Raw genomic sequence first — 18,201 nt, 5'->3', positions numbered from 1 at the left:
GGTTTTGTCCAGTCGCCTCATGATCATTCCCTTATCACCAAGCGTGACTCTTTGTATATTACATTATTGCTGGTCTATGTCGATGACATTGTAGTTACTGGAACTGATGAACAAGCCATTTCGGATCTCAAAAAGTTTTTACATTCTCACATTCATATTAAAGATCTTGGATACTTGCGTTATTTCCTTGGCATTGAAGTGGCTCGGTCCAAGGAGGGGATTTACCTAAATCAACGCAAATATGTGTTAGAATTATTAGCTGATTCTGGTTTTACAGGTGCTAGAACTTGTGACACTCCTGTTGTGCAGCATCAGAAACTCACAAGTCATGCACTGGATGAGTTCAATCGACAAGATTCTGTCAGTGAGCTTGATGATAACTTACTAGCTGACTCTGGTGTTTATAAAAGATTGGTTGGGAGGCTCATTTATTTTACTATTACCAGACCAGACATTTGTTATGTTGTACAAGTTCTTAGTCAATTTATGCATGCGCCAAAGAAATCACACATGGATGCAGCTCTACGTATGCTACGCTATCTAAAGTCTGCGCCTAGTCTGGGAATTATGCTGTCAGCCAATAACACTTTCTCATTGCTTGCTTATTGTGATTCTGATTGGGCAGCATGTCCAATGACACGTCGCTCGGTTACAGGTTATTGTGTCAAGTTGGGAAGCTCTCTGATCTCCTGGAAATCTAAGAAACAGAGTACGATGTCGCGTTCGTCTGCTGAAGCGGAGTATTGAGCAATGGCAAGCACAACTTGTGAGCTGACTTGTATACTTGGATTACTAACAGATATGGGGATAACATTGAGCACGACGCCAACCTTGTATTGTGATAATCAAGCGGCTATACACATTGCGGCTAATCCATTATACCATGAACGTACCAAACATATAGAGATTGATTGCCACTTGATTAGGGAAAAGATCAAGAACGGTGTGATCAAGACAGAATACATTCCCACTACCGAACAACTCGCCGATATTTTCACTAAGGGCTTAAGTCGTGAGCAACATTCTTATCTACTGTCCAAGATTGGTGTCACCAACCTACACCAATCTTGAAGGGGAGTGTTGATAGTTAAAGAAATTAGTAAACACGTTTTTGTTGAAATGCGCTTTATCTTCTTTTGTTTAGTATAAATAATTGTACACTTTGAATTCGATTCAATTTTTTCCCGCAATAATATTTCTTTCCACCGGAAGTTTTGAGAGGAAGTTTTGTTCTCTTTTTTCTTTCCGCGAGATTGGTTTTTAATGAAATTGGTTTCATTTCATTTGAAATAATACTCAGATAATTATGTTAGAAATCGTAACATGTATCATTTCTCTATTGCGGTTCATCACACCTTTCAAAATTCAAACACAAATCAATTACTAATATAATATTTTATTATCACAACATATTTTCTCATTTTCATTCAATTATATACTTTACACACTTATAATATGACAATTTCATAAATGATCGAGAATAAAAATATGATTTATGATAATACGATACAAGGTATTTACAAAAATATTTTTATGTTCAAACACGTTTGAATAAAATAAAAAATACTTATTGTTTAATGGTAACTAAAAACACTAAATTACTAAATACTCCTCCGAAGATAAAATGTTCAAATTATTTATTATTTTATTTGATTTCTTTTGTTGGATTCAGGCTAAAGGTACAAAGCTCTCTCATATTTTGTTTGAGAAAACTACAGATGGCTTCCGCTGCCCTAGCTTCTCTCGTCTCATCATTGAAGAGGATTCAGCGTCTTGGGAAACAAATTTGCTGTCTCCAGGAAAAGGTTCGTTTCTTGATGGAAGTTGCGGTAGATTCTTGCCTCGTACGAACCTTAGACGGCTGGAAATTGAAACGGCGAATCATCGGGGCGGCCCATCAAGCAGAAGATATTATTTCTGTTCACCTGTCAAAGGAATCTCGTGATCATCTGGGGGTGGAATTTGAACAGCAGTTGCAGGGGATAGTGGAAGAATTCGATTCGATTTTGAAATCCACCATGGAATTGCTGGATATAAACTATTTTTGTCCAATGTCGTTACCCAACTCCACAACTGAGGATTTGGATAGGAACTCTGAACTTATGGATCAATTGGAGCAACAGGAAATGTTGGATTCTATTGAGGACTCTCTGGGATTTGATTGGAATCACGAAAGCTCTATGGTTGGATTCCATGAAGACTTTTTACAAATTAAAGATTGGCTACTTGGATCACCATATCATCTCGAAGTCATGACGATTGTTGGGATGACTGGAACTGGTAAGACTACTCTCGCAAGAAATTTGTTTGAGAACCCGGCCATTCATCATAGTTTCAAAATTCATGCTTGGGTATCATTTTCTCGAACAAATAATGCGCACAAAATGATGAAGGGTATTCTGGATTCGTTGAGACCTATCGAAGATGAACTGGATGACAAGAGCATTGAACAATTAACAGATATTCTTTACAGAAGTTTAAAGGGTAAGAGGTACTTCATTGTATTGGATGATGTGTGGGATATCCAGGTCTGGGATGACATCAAAAGATCATTTCCTAATGATAATATAAAGAGCCGGATCATTTTAACGACTAGGCTGTTGGAGATGGATCTTAAAGACCGGTTTTCCAAGATTCACAACATGAGTCTTCTTACACCCAAAATGAGCTGGACTCTGTTTTGTATCAAAGTTTTTGGGGACGAAGATTGCCCTCATGAGCTTGAGTATGCTGCAGAAATTATGTTAGGGAATTGTGGAGGAATTCCCCTTGCAATTCTTGTGATTGGTGGCCTTCTCTCCAAAGTTCGCAGGACTAAAGATGACTGGCAGCTTATTGCGAGGACTATGAAGTCATCCACAACTTCTGAGGAACAGTTGAAGGGGATTTTCTCCTTGATCTACATGTACTTGCCAGATCATCTGAGAGCATGCATCCGTTCCATGATAATCTTGGCAGAAGATTATGAACTCTCAGTCCCCCGAATCATCACGCTTTGGATTGATGAGGGACTGGTAAATCAACTTGGTTCTAAAAGTCCTGAAGAAGTGGCTGAGGAGTTTCTGAAAGATCTAATTGATAGAAGTCTCATGGTGATTTGCAAGCCAAATAAAAAGGGTGATGTTGACTTGTGTAGCGTTTGTAGCATCTTGAAGGACTTATTCATGGCTAAGAATCCAGATATTCTTCAGGTAATATGATATTGCAGTAGTATTGATTCGATCATTTTGAGATCAAATATTTTTTTAGTAGCATAACCATTGATCTATAGGGGTTAGATGAAATTGTTCTATCAACTATATATGTCAAAAAGTATAAAAGAAAAATATCAATGCATAATGATATATATGTCAAAAGTATAAAGAAAATATCAATGCATAATGATATTTTAAAATTGCAGTACTTACTTAACATGATCGCATCTATAACAGGCACTATTTATGTATATTTCCCTTTCTCAATTTGAATATGACTTTCTCGTATTCATTGACTATAGCAGAGTTGTCGAATAAAGTTTGGACATTATTGTTTTTAATCAAAAGATCATGTGGTAAATTACATTCTATTAATTTTTATTTTTTATTTTTATTTATACACTGACAGATTTCAGTTTCAATTTTTTTCCCAATATTTTGAGACAGATTTTGCTCTCAACTTCGAATCGAAGCACCACACCGGAACGGGGTATTGAAGATCTTCCAAGAGGCTATAGTGAAGGCGTTTCCATGATAGTTCTGGAAGGTCAAAAAGGTGAAATTAACTGCAAGGAAAATCTAGGAATATCAATGGACATATTGTTTAACAACAGATACACGAAAGACTGCATTAGATATTGTTCGTTATTTCCATCAGCGTATGAATTCACCAAGGACATTCTAGTTTGGCAATGGATTGCTCAAGGGGGAACGATAGCAGGAAACAGTGTATTCGTCGAGGAAGCATGCATTCAGTGCTTTGATATATTGTTGAAGCTTAAATACGTTGCTCGCATTGGGTATGAATATGATGGACTTTATAAAAACAAATACAAAGTTGGTGATGAGATGAATGAATTCCTTCAAAATCATCCCGTAGGATCTCGGGTTACGAAAGAATTGGATAGTAGCCATGTCGATGTGTCTGAACTCGAACATTTGTCCTTGTCCTTCAAGTTTATTGACCAAATCAATTTTGGGATCATAAAAAAGTTGAGCCATCTTCATACTCTCATAATCCATGGTTGCCGCAGTTCTATTGTTAAATTCTTCTTACCTTCTGATTTGTTTCTGGAGCTTAAGGCATTAAGGATGTTAAATATAAGTCGTACTGATGTGTCGCACTTGCCATGTTCTATTGAAAATTCAAAGGCGTTGCGATTTCTTGATATGTCTGAGACATCAATTATATCGTTGCCTGAGAAAATGTGCAATCTGACCAATCTGCAAACTTTAAAACTTGACAAATGTAAGTCCCTATCTCGACTGCCTAATCGTACGAAAGAGTTGATTAACCTGCGCCATTTGATTCTTGATGTTGCTGGCCAGTTGGACTCAATGCCAGAAGGTATGGGAAATCTGTCAGAGTTACGCACTTTAAGGACATTTTTGGTTGGCCAAGACGATGGCCATAACATAAATGAGTTGAAACACATGAACAAATTGAGCGGATCACTTCGAATTTCGAATCTTGAAAATGTTAAATCTCCTGCTAAGGCTGCAGATGCTTCTCTTTGCTGCAAACATGACCTCAGAAAAATAGAATTTTGGTGGGTGGATCTTCAATATGAGAAGAATCCAATTGAAGAGGAAATACTAGCATGCCTTGAACCAACTTTGGGCATCCAAGAGATAGAAGTATGCTATTACAGCGGTGGAAAATTCCCGAGTTGGGTAAGCAAGCCGTCTTATGATGAATTGGTTAGTATAACCCTCTATATGTGTATATATTGTGACAACCTTCCATCTCTTGGACAATTGCCATCTCTAAAGTTTCTCAGTGTTGTTGGAATGAATGAGGTGCTAGAAATCAACAACCTCTTTTGTGGGGAACAAATTGATAAGAATCAACCCTCATTTCCTATGCTCGAGAAACTGTCATTTTATGGAATGCCGAAATTGGAAAAATGGACAGAAATAAGAATCGGCGATTTTCCCCGTCTCTTGGATCTCAGTATCGAATCGTGTCAGAAATTCAAGTGCCTTCCTTTTCTGTCACATTTGAACTCTCTTAATTGTATGCAATTATGCAATTGTCCTGAACTCTCATGTTTGCCTGATGGTGGATTTCCATCCACCCTTGAAACATTAATGATCGAAGATTGTCCCAAATTAGAAGGACGATGCAGCAAAGATGAAGGTGAAGATTGGTGCAAGATTGCTCATGTGCCTGCTGTTTATCTCGATGGCGTGAAGATCCATACGAAATAGCTGAGATTGCATTTTGAACAGATCTCTCTCAGGTCTTTTCCGTGGTCAAAGGTAATTTTATATTTCACCATACCTTTACTTTCTGAGTCTCTCAAATTATGTTGGCTTTTTTTAATGATTCTCAGTAATGTGCTTTCATTTAGCTGAAGTAAGTATCAAAGATGGTGGTTAAGAGATGCATCAAATCTAGAAATGGCTAGAGTGAAGTGATAGACTCGACGTGAACCATTCGCACTAAATCTTGATGTCACTCACCAATTAGGGAATCATTACTTGCAGTTTAGAAAGTAGTCAACAGAATAAATTGTGTGCCTGATTCTGTATTGCCTGCCTCGTGGTCTGGACGTCTGGTTAAGAGAAATCTTAGAATACTTTAGTTTGATTAACAGTGGTGTTTGGTTTTGTGAATCGTACAGATTGTTGGGATTCTTGAAAAAGACGCAGAACCATTTGAACTTCATTGTCATAGCTTTTGTAGTTTCAGTTGGACTTAAATTAGTCGAGTGACATGTCTTATTTCCAGCATTGAATTTCTATTGTACGAATTTTCTCAATATTTCATTGTATGTTTTGGAGAAAAAATTATTTGAGATGTGGAATTGTGCTTATCATTGGAATATGTTCTCCCCATCTCAGATTTGAAGCAAACAATTTAGTTGATATATTTTAAAATTCTTTTAATAATGTTAAATTATCTACTTAAAATAAACTTAAAGAATATTTAATTTTATAAGAATAATCAATATAATCACTGATCGTTGGAACTTGGAAGATAGCTCGGCATAGGCTGTAGCAATTCCGTTTTAACAAATCCCATGGGCGAATCTAATTCTTATTTTGGGCTGAGAAATTAGAACTTTGGGCATCAATTTCTTTCCCAGAATTCATAATAGCAGCTCAAGCTCACTGGAAAGCTGAAGAGAAGTTCATTAGTCCTCTCGCCTCTTATTTTAATCGCAGTAATTGACTACGATTAATTAAGAATTATGAAATCATTTTCTTATAATTCACTATACTAATTTCCTAATTATATAAATTTAAGCCATTTTTTGGTTAGGCGATTAAATAGCACTATTTGAATGTCAGACTATTACGCGCAAAAAGTTAGTCTGATCGTTAAATGTAATTATTATAACCGAGTTATTTCATTTTATAGAGTAACTTAACAAATTTATGCTAGCCACTATGCACACACTTTGTGTGTGTAACATAATCATATGAATATCATGTATTGTGCATAATTTGTTCTTAAAAATTTTGATAATGATTTTTTTTTTCCTTTTTTTAATGTCAAATTTAAGAACAAATTGTAAGTATTAAAGTGAAAATGTGCGAAGGGCGATTCTGAGATTAGGAAAAGACTTCACCAAAAGTTAGTTATATTAGGGCCTCTTGTTTTATTATTAGTATAGATATGAATTCCCAAGCTAAAATTTCACTACTAAATATTTTAACCCTTAATTTAGGTTATAAAATAAAATGTCCTTTAACTGAAAGTTAACATTTCTTTTCCCAAAAACCGTCTCTCGAATAATCTCGAATGACTTTCTCGATTTTTGGTTAAAGTCTGTATGATTTCTTAATACTTAAACCAAAGAAATCTGCTTATAGAAATTTTGGGACATTACAATAATCTATATCTATCTAAAGTTTTATGGCTATGTGCCTTCATTAATGGTATTACTTTATGGTTTTGTGTTCGTTGCATTTATTCTTGATTGCATTAGTCTCCTCCTCTTTGATTCCCTCTTTATTTCTTTGTTTGTTTGCTTCTTCATTTCCTCTGTTTGTGGAGTTTGTTCTGCTTTGCTTTTTCTTGTGTAAGATAACATTCTTGTGATAAGTTATACGTTGCTACTTTTTTAATAACAGATTTCCTATTATTTTTTTGGTTTGTATATGTCCCTGGGTATTGTAATTATTGGTCTGATGGCTGGTTTACCAGTAGTCTATCTAAAGCTTTATGGTTATGTGCCTTCACTAATGTTTGTGGGTTTTTGTGTTTCATCAGTTTGCTTCTTTATGTCCTCTTGTTCTGCTTTGCTTTTTTCTCATCTAAAATAATATTTTTACGATTAGTTATATGATGCTACTTTTTTAATAACGGTTGTCTTCTTCTTCTTCTTCTTCTTTTTCTTCTTCTTCCCCTGGTTTGTATGTTTTGTTTTATTTAATATTCTGTCCCTCGTCTGGTGGCTGGTTTTTATAGTAGGTCATTGATGTACTTGTAGTCTATCTAAAGTTGTATGGTTATGTGCCAGGTTCATGAAACGAAATGCAAAAAGGAGAAAGAGATGGGTCTCAAGCCATATTTGGAAGCAATTGATTCCAACTTATTTGCAATTTTGCTTGTAGTAATCAGCTGTTCCACTGTGTTCTCCGAATTTATTATCAGACATAACATTGTATGGGAAATACCATGTCTGGACCCAAGTTTGACCTGGGATTCATTCCATTTCTTGATTTCCTATTAATACTTTCTTGCGAATTTAAGGCTCGCATTGCATTTTTTGCAGGGAAAGTAAATGATTCTTTTTTTTTAGTTTAAAAAACACGTGCGAAATGAAAATTGGTAAAGGATTATTTTCGATATTTCAATAGTTAGATTAGAATATAATCGATGCTCTAAAACAAAACATTAAATGCTAAAATCCTGGTTTCATTTTATTGATTTAAGAGGGGCTGCTACATGACAAAACTTATGTGAGACGGTCTCACGGGTCGTATTTGTGAGACGGATCTCTTATTTGGATTATCCATGAAAAAGTATTACTTTTTATGCTAAGAGTATTACTTTTTATTGTGAATATGGGTAGGGTTGACCCGTCTCACAGATTAAGATCCATGAGACGGTCTTACATGAGACTCACTCCTGCTACATTGTTTCGATGTTTACATTAAACTATTTTACGGTCAATATTATAACATTTATCATATCCATGTTTTATTTAAAATATCAACTATCCGTACATGATATGGATGCTACTTTAAAAACGGAGTTTTTATTTCTATCGCTCACAAGAACAAACATCCTTGGACTCTTCATATTGAAGGTTTTTCTTCTCACATCAGCTATAAGATGAAATTTTCTGCTTATTCTTTTTAACAAAGAATTCATTACCCTTACTTGGATCAACTTCCAATAAATAAAAACTCTTGATAATTTCTCGCATGTTAAAAAGTTTGAATTAGAACCAAATCACATCTTGGAATTTTGACACAATTTTATGATCATTAAAATTCATACAAAAATCTATTTCACTTCTCCTCAAAATTCTTGGATTTTAAATTTGTCGAATTTTCGTTGTACAAAAATATTAATAACCCCCCTACTTAAAGGTGGACTTTTATAAGAACTACCTTATTGTCTTGTCATGACATTATATTATCAACTCTATGATGACTTTTTCCAATATAGCAGAGTATTTCAGTTTACTGTATATGAGATTAAACATAGCGTATTTGTAACTAAAAACAAAACAAAAAAGAAAGAAAAAATTAAATGGTAAAATGAAAAAAAAGCGTTAAATAAATAAAAATTGACATTTTGTAAATAAAAATCAACCAAAAGACAATAGATGTATGACATAGTTTTAGAATGGTGACATCTTTACCGCAGACGTTATCATAAATCTCATGAACAACAATCTCAAAAGCTTAATGGAGTTCAATGCCTATGTTTCCATGAAAAACAACCCCTCTGATTCTGCAAGACTTTTTCCTTTCTCCACACTGGTGTTTTCTTTTTGGAATTGCCTATGCTCATAAATTGGAATTGGAGATAGAGTGTATTATGACTGGCCTGTTTTCTTTTTGCAGCTCTTTCTTCTGTTCTCAGGACAAAAGGGGTGGTTATAGTCGGAGACTGTAATTTGTTTCGGCATGCAGTCAATGACTTCGTACAACTGATACAAAAGCAGCACGCACTTGTTAGAAAATCCAAATCCAAGCATCCTAAAGCAGTGGAAATATGCACAAACAGGCCGCCTATCATCATGCTTCAACACATATATCATATACACCAGTTTTTTAAACTTACACTGAAGACATTTTGGGCCGCTTGTTTTGCATCTAGAGGCAGAGTGATAACAGATGATATTGTCCTGTGTATTGCGATGGCCCTTATCGATCAATGGTTAAGTATTAATTAAATATATATAGTTTCACCGCTAAGCCAAAGTCAAAAAACATATAAATATGTAAGTATTTAATTAAATATATAGTTCCATCGCTAAGTCAAAGTCAAGTCTTTTGGGTGGGGGAAGTACAGATAAGAAAAATATAGTCACATGTCAGCAAATCTATGAGAAATGTATTTTCATTTTAAAGATTTGTTCGTGACTAAGACATCCTTATGTTTCACAATTCAAACTTAAAATCATTCCCCGAAATCTTACACTCCATTGACCTGCTATCTGGACCAACATAGACAACAATAAATGGAATGAGAGATTTTAGTTGAAGCGTTTTACCACTGCGTCTACTTTCAAGCTGCTTCAATAATCTGTAATCTCCCCTGTACAATTGACAAAACCAACACCATGGTTACGTTACTGGTTAGCCAACTTCAATTTTGTTTTAATAGGCATGCCACTTGAATTAAACATGTTGTACCTGAACATAAAACTGAATGTGATGAACCAAGAATTCACTACTCTTTATGGAAGCACCGTCACTAGGTTTGGGCACTCGCTGATATTCGAATTCGGATGGGATCTCAAGTTTATTGGCACACTTGTTAAACTTGGGCAACGATGAATTCTGAAAGTTTGAAGGCAAGGCATGACATCAACTGTATTTGTGAATTCCCAGTTGATCAATTTATCCATGTTTTCTATTTCGAAAGATTCCAATGATGGGAACTTCGCAGTATTGCTCGCACCATAAAAGTTCTCATCAATCAACTCCAAAACAGGCAGACCCGATATATGAAAAAACTTTAGGGAAGGAAGCTGTCCAAGAGGTGGAAGACTATCACAATACTTGAGCCCTTCCAAGTTAATGCGCGTAATTTTGCGACTTGGTTCACAGAGCCAAGGTGGATAGAATCTTCCACAGTACTTCTTAATGACCAATTCTTTCAAATTTTGATGAGGCTGGAGATTTGCAAGAACCGAACCCTGTAGATTTTGTGCCTGTCGTAGAGAACCCTGAGAAACATCTATCAAATTCTCCCATTGTGGCTCAAGATTGTCCAAGAACAGCTTCTCGTGTAGATTGGCCACAACTGCCTCTGCAACATCTGTGACACGATCGATGTTTTTAATGCAGAGTGATCCCCTCAGCGAATTCATATTACTTATTTGTGCGATACCATTTTCTTTTTTGCCCCCGACGATGAATGCAGAAAGAGCTTGAAGTTCAGTTAACCTTCCAAAATTTGGTGGCATGTGGGCAAATTGTTCTTTTATATCCAAATCCAGATGTCGTAATTTGGAGAGATTTTCTGTGTTTGTTGGCAATGCTTTAATTCGAGTGCAATTTTTAAGTTTCAGTGTTTGTAAAGCCAGAAGACCACATGTGGAGTCTGGTAGTTTTGAAATCTTGTTTCCTGAGAGATTGAGATAACGAAGAAATTTCAAGGGCTTGAAACAAATTTTGAGTTCACTAAGGCCAATTCGAGTCAGATCCAACACCCGCAAAGATCGCAAATGTGAGAAAAAATAATTATCCAGCTGTCCCCCATCAGCATCATTCTTATTAATCATCAAAAATGTCCTCAACCTTTCATTTTTCTCCGAGGCCTTCAGATGTATCGGATGCACACTATCTCGAAACATCGATAAGTGACAAGTATTTCCAAATAAAGGGTATTCATCCCACATGTCATTGACCTGGAAGCATATATCACTAGAAACCATTTGTGACATGTCATGGATGAGATCATGCATTTTGTATATAATCTCATTCCTTGAATTTGTAGCTTGTTCGAAAAACGACCTCAAATAAAGGTCATCGAAATACTTGCTTCCTATGTCTTCCAGTCTCCTTCCTTCTATGGGTCGGATGAACCCCTCTGCCATCCACAAAAGAACGAGTTCCTCAACTTCAAACTCGTGATTTTTGGGGAAAAGAGAACAATATGCAAAACATTTCTGCAGCGCCCGGCGGAAGATGGAGAAAACTAAGCATCAAAGCAGGGAATAGGTTATCTTTATCTTTTGACAAGTTCCACAGCTTACTGTTCAATATATAAAGCCACTCGTCTTCTCTATATCCTGAATTTGACAACAAACTTCCCAATGTCTTGGCTGCCAAAGGTAAACCTTTGCATTTTTTCGCAATCTCTTTGCCAAGAGATCTCAAGTTCTCTTCTTCCTCCACAGGGAAGAACATTCTCTGTTTCATCAAACCCCAACAGTCATCATCAGATAAATGTTTGAGACAATATGTTTCATAGGATCTAACAACTAACGAAACTCTGGCACTTCTTGTCGTCACAATTATTTTACTTCCTTCATCACCATATCTTAAAGGAAGGAAAAATTCTTCCCAATCATCATTATTTTCACTCCAACAATCGTCTAACACCAGCAAAAATTTGAACCCCCTAATTGACTCTTGAAGGAGGACCTGAACCGAATTCAAGTCGGATAAACTGCAACTATTCCCAGTCAAAGCTTCTATCGTATATTTTGTGATCTTGATCAAATCAAAGTTCATCGAAACAGTTACCCACATCTTCTTCTCAAAACTCGAGTTTACCAAATCATCATGGTAAACCAACCTCGCAAGGGTTGTCTTACCGATTCCAGCCATCCCCTTTAACGACATTACCGAAAAGTTACCCATTTCTGGTTCATTTTTGAGCAAATTCATAACACAATCTAGTTTTTCAGTGTCCCTCCCAAAAACATTTTTTTCATCTATCAGTGAACTAGTGTATATATAGTTATGAATAGGTGACACAATGCTGAAACTATTTTTCATGCTTTCAATCATCAGTAGTCTCTCCATTTCTTTAGCAAGAAGTTCCAACTTGTTTTGCAATATATTTATGTCATGAGCTAGTGTCAAATTATGAGATGAAAGAACAATTTTGCGAACCTCATCTCTATTAGCAGTTCCCACAGAGCCGATGGTGGAGAGATGCAACGAGATGTCATCGAGAAGAGCATCGGCATCGTAAGAAAGTTTCTTGATATCTTCAAACCATGCTCTCCAAGCTATGCTTCCTCTCGTAGACCTCAACGGACTACACTCCACACTATCCATCAAATCTTGAACCATCAACATCGTTCTCTGTAACTTTCGGAGCTCATCCTCAACACCCAGTATCAGTTTTATTTCATTCCAAGCATACGACCCGAATGAAGCCAACCTCTCCAATGCGAACGGAAATGGAGACGACCCAAACCCACTTCTGAAACCCGTTAATATCTCAGCAGCCATATCTTTAATATTCTTGATCAAAAAATGAAGTTTTGGCGTGAAGGGATGGAGTTCCCGATGAAGGGAGTATTGCCGGTGGAGGAAGTTTTTCCCACGGTGTAGGTACTTTTGAAATTAGAAATCTTTCTTCACCATCTCTCAGCCATATCTTTAATTTTCTTGGCCAAAAAATGAAGTTGCAGAAGGGAGTTTTCCACAATGGAGTTGCCGATGAAGAGCTTTGCTTATGGAGGGAGTTTTACGGATGGTACTATTGAAATTAGAAAATTTTTTATTTATTTAACTAATCTAACGTACAAATAAATATATCACATCATGAATTTCCTTATATGTCCTTGTTAGTTAATTTAAGTTGACCAATTAAATTATTAGGCTATTTTAAAGGTTTTTTTTGTAATTAATTGTCCATCTTAAATAAATTTGAACATTAATACACATTCCTCTTTATTTCTTAAATTTTTTGCCAAAAAAATTATTTTTTTACATCAACTTGTTCATTTAAGTTAGCAAATTAAACTAATATGTCTTTTTAAGGATTTTTTTTTTGTGATTCATTATCCATCTTAGATATATTTGAACATTAATTCACATTCTTCTTTGTTTTCTCTTTATATGTCCTTGTTAATTTAAGTTGGCCAATTAAATTATTAGGTTATCTTAAGGTTTTTTTTGTAATTAATTATCCATCTTAAATGAATTTGAACATTAATACGCATTCCTCTTTATTTCTTAAATTTGTTGCCATAAAAATTATTTTTTTACATCTCCTTGTTCATTTAAGCTAGCAAATTAAACTAATATGTCTTTTTAAGGGGGTTTTTTTTTTTTATTCATTATCCATCTTAGATAGATTTGGACATTAATTCACATTCTTCTTTATTTTCTAAATTTAATGTAAAAAATTTATTTATTTACTTTTTCTTGTTCATTTAAGTTAGCAAATTAAACTAATATGTCTTTTTAAGGATTTTTTTGTGATTCATTGTCCATCTTAGATAGATTTGGACATTAATTCACATTCTTCTTTATTTTCTAAATTTTATGTAAAAAAAATATTTATTTACATTTCTTAGTCAATTTTTGTGATTCATTGTCCATCTTAAATATATTTGGACATTAATACACATTCTTTTTTTTTCCTCTAAATTTATGATATAATCTTTAAAAAAAATTTAATCAATATAATCCTTATAATAAATATGAATTATATTGATAGTTTATTATCATTTGTTATATTTTACAATTTTATATATAAAATTTTTTAACTGAATATTACATATTATTTTATTTATATATGTTTTTTTACTATATATATTTATTTGAGTTGTACTATGTTAAAATTTTATTTCTCTTAAATTATTAATCATTAATATTAATTCATAAATGATTGATTCTGATATAAACTTAATTATCTATAATATATATTAAAAAAACATAAAAATTAAATAAAATCCACAGTATATTAAAAGTTAGCAAAAGTGATATTTACCTTGAAAATTGGAAGAAAGATGGTGTAGTAACGCAAAAGCACAATCAAGTTTAGCATTGGAAGCACGATGAATTTGTGTCAGATGATGATTAGATAAAGGTGGAACTACAAGAACATCTTGTCCCTCTACTCTACTTCTTGAGGTTGATGATGGAATGGGCTTCTGCGAGGTGGGTTTCGTTTGATCGACGATATTTGATCGTTTTTGTATTTGATTTTTCATTTTTAACTGTATGTTGATTGATTATTAATAATTTAACTCGATTGTCAAATCAAGTAATAAAATTTATCTGAATAAAAAGACTAACCCACCGAAAGCATATATAATTTTGATTGCTCGTTTTCACAAAATCTCTAGGAGTAAGTTGGATGTAAAAAATATGATCAAACAATATTATTATTTTCATTATATCACAAATTTTGACATAAAAAGGAAAAAAAGAAAAAAAAAAGAAAGGAAATTAAATAATTTCCAGCAGATTGGTTACCTGAATGAATCTACACCCAACACCGATGATGGCCGATGAAATAAACAAAAACGCTCAATCATCACAACCAGAATGCAATTTAAAATATTACACAACTATATGCTCTTATAATAATAGCTGGATGTTAGGGGACTTGTTCTCATGGCTCATCCTTTCAGGTGATGAATTATTAGAAAGAATTCATCTTATTTTTGGAGCTTTCATGGACAAAGATGTTGGAGCCGGAGTTGGCATTGAGATGTTGCCATGTTTCTTACTCGCGATGCTTTTTCCTAGCAGTGATGATGTCTGAGGTTGTGCAGCTGCTGGAGTCTGCATAAGAACACAGAATCTTTTTGAGTGGGGGATTTCAAAAAAATGTGTAAGATTAGGAGGAGACCGCTGTTTCTTGGATTTATTCTTGGTGAATGAGGAACATAAGATTGCACTTTTGGGGAATAAATGGATGGCTGTCTCCGTATTACATGCAAGAAATGATGGATTACTTTGCAGAATATATAAGTAGGAGAGGGATGAAAGCATATACTATTTTCATTTGATTTTTCGGGGTTTCACGTTCATTGTAGAAGTCAGGCAAGGGCCGAGCTTTGAAACAGAAGCTACGACTAAATTTTCTGAATTCGTTCTCCGCCTTCTCCTGCAAAACGAGAGATGTTCTTTTTATTTTTTCCTTCAAAGTGTGCATGTTGAAAAATACAAACCAAGTTTGAGAGAGAAGAAAAGAGAGTTCTGAATCAATGCATAACCCTCAATGTCTTCTGCACCAGCACCTTGTGTACATCCTTGTTTGCGTTAAATGTTTCCTCGAGTTTCTGAAATTGTTGAGAAAAGACACGAGGCACGGATCAACGCACTAAATTCAAACACATTTAAATTGGAATTGGGCATAGAGTGTATGACCTGTTTTCTTTTTGCAGCTCTTTCTTCTGTTCTCAGAACAAAAGGGGTGGTTATAGTGGGAGACTGTAATTTGTTTCGGCATGCAGTCAATGACTTCGTAAAACTGATACATAAGCACGCACTTGTGAGAAAATCCAAATCCAAGCATTCTAAAGCAGTGGAAATATGCACAAACAGGCCTATCACATCATGCTTCAACACATATATCATATTGCGATGGCCATTATCGATCAATGGTTATACATTTTTCGTTATTTACGATGCATCCAAATTGGTCAAGAAAAAGTTTAAAGTAGGAACCTTCTGCTCTCCAAACGAGGCGTTGCTTTAGGATACTTGGACACTCCCTTTGTCGCTCCCTGCAAATCAAGAACTGAATTAACCTTAGTCCACACTAACACCATTTCACACACGAAATCTTGGGCTCAAAGCCACAGGAAACATAGAATCACCACAAGTGGAGTCCTTAAAGGAGTAGCGCAATCTTTAGGCACTCGCAATGAACTGAGACCAATCCTTGAACTCTCAGCCTTCTTGGAGGCAGAACTTGGCTCTTTATCAGGCTCTTTAGTAGGCAGTAAGTTGATAATCGAACGTAGAGACTTCGGGGAAGCTCTCCTTCTGTCGATTGTATCCAAGTTGGACTTCCTTGTGCTTCGAATGACGCTGCTATTTTCTTTCTTGAGATGAGGAGTGACCGGTTTAGCTGGCGTGGACGGAGCCGTCCACGTCTTACGCTGAATGGATGACTTTAACAAAGAAGGACCCGAACTTTTCTTGCTAGTCACCGATGGGTTATCCTCACTAGCAACAGAATTTTGCTGCATTTACACAAGACACTCAAATTCGAAAAACAAATTTTAAACAATGGGCAATAGAGGAAAAGGAAATATGGAGTACACAATTTTCACCTTTAGTAATGGTCTCTCCACCTGTGGAGTCCCACCACTCTCTGACCCAGAAATGGTGTCTTGACTTCCAAGATTAGTTTGACTTGAATTTCTCTGCACAGGGGACTCATTTTCTACTTGAACAGAATTTCCACGATTTAGTAGAAGTCTCTCCATCTCTGAAGTTCCACTACCGTCCGACGCAGAATTATTATCATGATTTTCAAAATTATCAAATTTGTTACTTGAATTTCTTCTCATGGGGCAGTCCCATTTGGCCTCATTCTCCACCGTTGCAAAAACCCTGCCTTCCACAACTACACTCTGCCCATTACAGTTCACCTCATCATCTTTGTTAGAATTCTGAATCTTGGCCTCCACCGATTTATCCTCGACCTCGAAATTAGAATTCGAGACCAATCTTGTCTTATCGTCATCATTATCATCCATGTATCCAACTTCAGATTCTTCTGCAACAGTGGCATTTTTTGCAGCATTTTCTTGCTCGAGCAAAGCTGCAGCCTTTTGGGAAGCAATTCTCTTGTAATGAGCCTCAAAGAAAGCTTTCTTCTGAGCCACAGATCCCGGCTGCGCGTATCTCTCTGCCTCCTCCACGTATTTCTTTTGTGAAAAGGTTGACCATCTCTCCCAAGATAAGGACTCGGTCATAAATCTTCCAAACGATACTGATTCCCCCAAAGCATGTACGGGGTTCCCCTGCAAAATCAAACCCTTTCACTATTAAAATCGCCCCCCATCTTTTCCCGGATTCCTTTTTTCCTGGGAAAAGGGTCAGTTAAAAATTATGCAAGAACACATTAGCAACAATAAAAAAAGGAAATACAGATCATTTTTCGAGTTGAATTCCAAGAATCAGGTAGCAGTTCAAATAACAATCAGTAAAGCATCATTCATTAGCTCCAACACCACCAAAAAAAACCATAAAAGTACAATAAATCTTGAATAATACAAAAAACTTAATGGAAAATCTTTGATGCAAGTTTCATTTGCCAAAAACCCGTCAAAGCCATTCCATGCTTTTGGTGGATAAATCTCAGTAATCGCCTTTTGGTGCTTCAACTCTTACATAAAGTTTGAAAAAGAAAGCAAGTTTAGTTTCTTCCCGTTACCTGCTTGGATTCGTTGGGTACGGCAGAGGCATAAGAGAAGCCATGCATGAGACAAGCTGAATCTCCCATTCTGAGGTATTGCAGAACGAGAAGAGACAACCTCGCCAACGGTAAGAAGAATGTAATGAAAAAAATATATCCCAGGAAAACAAAATCTAATCTTTATCGTATTACTTAAGGCATAAATCTGTGTTCAGGGACTTAAATTTGAAATTCAAAGGGAAAAGGCGAACGTTAAATTAATAGAAATAAAGTAGATCGCACACACACGTAGAAGCAGTTTAATAATAATAATAGTAATATAATAGATATGTGATTGGGGGCGGGACCCACTATTTCGAAGATGAACAGAAACTAAAAATCAGAGTTCTAAAATTATAACATTTTTTTATCAAAAAATATTTGAGTTATTTTAAAATTTGAAAAAGAGTAAATATTTCATTATTTAACATAATGACTAATTTGGTGAGATAGAAGGGGTTTAGGATGGTGATGGGGTGAACTACT

The 18,201-nt window shown here is 35.4% G+C and overlaps 3 protein-coding genes across 4 annotated transcripts; 1 reads left to right on the top strand and 2 right to left on the bottom strand.

The window, feature by feature from the left end:
* The first annotated feature begins 1,680 nt into the window (after positions 1-1,680).
* Positions 1,681-7,880, top strand: LOC140827932 (putative disease resistance protein At3g14460). The gene is made up of 3 exons (XM_073190925.1): positions 1,681-3,191; positions 3,642-5,456; positions 7,667-7,880. Exons 1-2 carry the CDS (start codon positions 1,719-1,721, stop codon positions 5,403-5,405), a joined length of 3,237 nt encoding a protein of 1,078 aa, XP_073047026.1. The 5' UTR covers positions 1,681-1,718; the 3' UTR covers positions 5,406-5,456; positions 7,667-7,880.
* Positions 7,881-9,570: 1,690 nt separating this feature from the next.
* Positions 9,571-13,021, bottom strand: LOC140827778 (putative disease resistance RPP13-like protein 1). Its single transcript, XM_073190649.1, is given in 3 exon segments — positions 9,571-9,921; positions 10,020-11,509; positions 11,511-13,021. Coding segments are annotated over 2 exon segments (2,733 nt in total). The 5' UTR covers positions 12,798-13,021; the 3' UTR covers positions 9,571-9,921; positions 10,020-10,063.
* Positions 13,022-14,732: 1,711 nt separating this feature from the next.
* LOC140827858 (uncharacterized) lies at positions 14,733-17,923 on the bottom strand. 2 transcript variants are annotated; one of them, XM_073190818.1, is made up of 8 exons: positions 17,695-17,923; positions 16,586-17,281; positions 16,127-16,495; positions 15,975-16,033; positions 15,675-15,777; positions 15,545-15,586; positions 15,301-15,411; positions 14,733-15,086 (listed from the first exon to the last, which is right to left on the bottom strand). In XM_073190818.1, the coding sequence occupies exons 1-8, from the start codon at positions 17,761-17,763 to the stop codon at positions 14,955-14,957; spliced, it is 1,581 nt and encodes a 526-aa protein (XP_073046919.1). In that variant the 5' UTR covers positions 17,764-17,923; the 3' UTR covers positions 14,733-14,954. The 2 variants fall into 2 exon arrangements, with proteins under 2 accessions (XP_073046919.1, XP_073046866.1); XM_073190765.1 differs by having other exon boundaries at positions 15,521-15,586; positions 17,695-17,922.
* Between the last annotated feature and the right edge of the window lie 278 nt (positions 17,924-18,201).

The sequence above is a fragment of the Primulina eburnea genome, chromosome 1 (genome assembly GCF_022965805.1).
Source record: "Primulina eburnea isolate SZY01 chromosome 1, ASM2296580v1, whole genome shotgun sequence".
NCBI classification, from domain to species: domain Eukaryota; kingdom Viridiplantae; phylum Streptophyta; class Magnoliopsida; order Lamiales; family Gesneriaceae; genus Primulina; species Primulina eburnea.
Note: the sequence above shows the minus strand (reverse complement) of the source record. Positions and strands in the feature narration are given on the sequence as shown.

Excerpts from the sequence above, each read along its gene's own strand:
- LOC140827932 (XM_073190925.1), top strand. The coding sequence starts at position 1,719 with ATGGCTTCCGCTGCCCTAGCTTCTCTCGTCTCATCATTGAAGAGGATT. Across the intron at positions 3,192-3,641 it reads AGAATCCAGATATTCTTCAG|ATTTTGCTCTCAACTTCGAA; the intron begins GTAATATGATAT and ends ATTTTGAGACAG.
- LOC140827858 (XM_073190765.1), bottom strand. The coding sequence starts at position 17,763 with ATGGGAGATTCAGCTTGTCTCATGCATGGCTTCTCTTATGCCTCTGCC. Across the intron at positions 16,034-16,126 it reads CTTTAAGGACTCCACTTGTG|GGAGCGACAAAGGGAGTGTC; the intron begins GTGATTCTATGT and ends CTTGATTTGCAG. Across the intron at positions 15,412-15,520 it reads TGGTGCAGAAGACATTGAGG|GAGAAGGCGGAGAACGAATT; the intron begins GTTATGCATTGA and ends CTCGTTTTGCAG.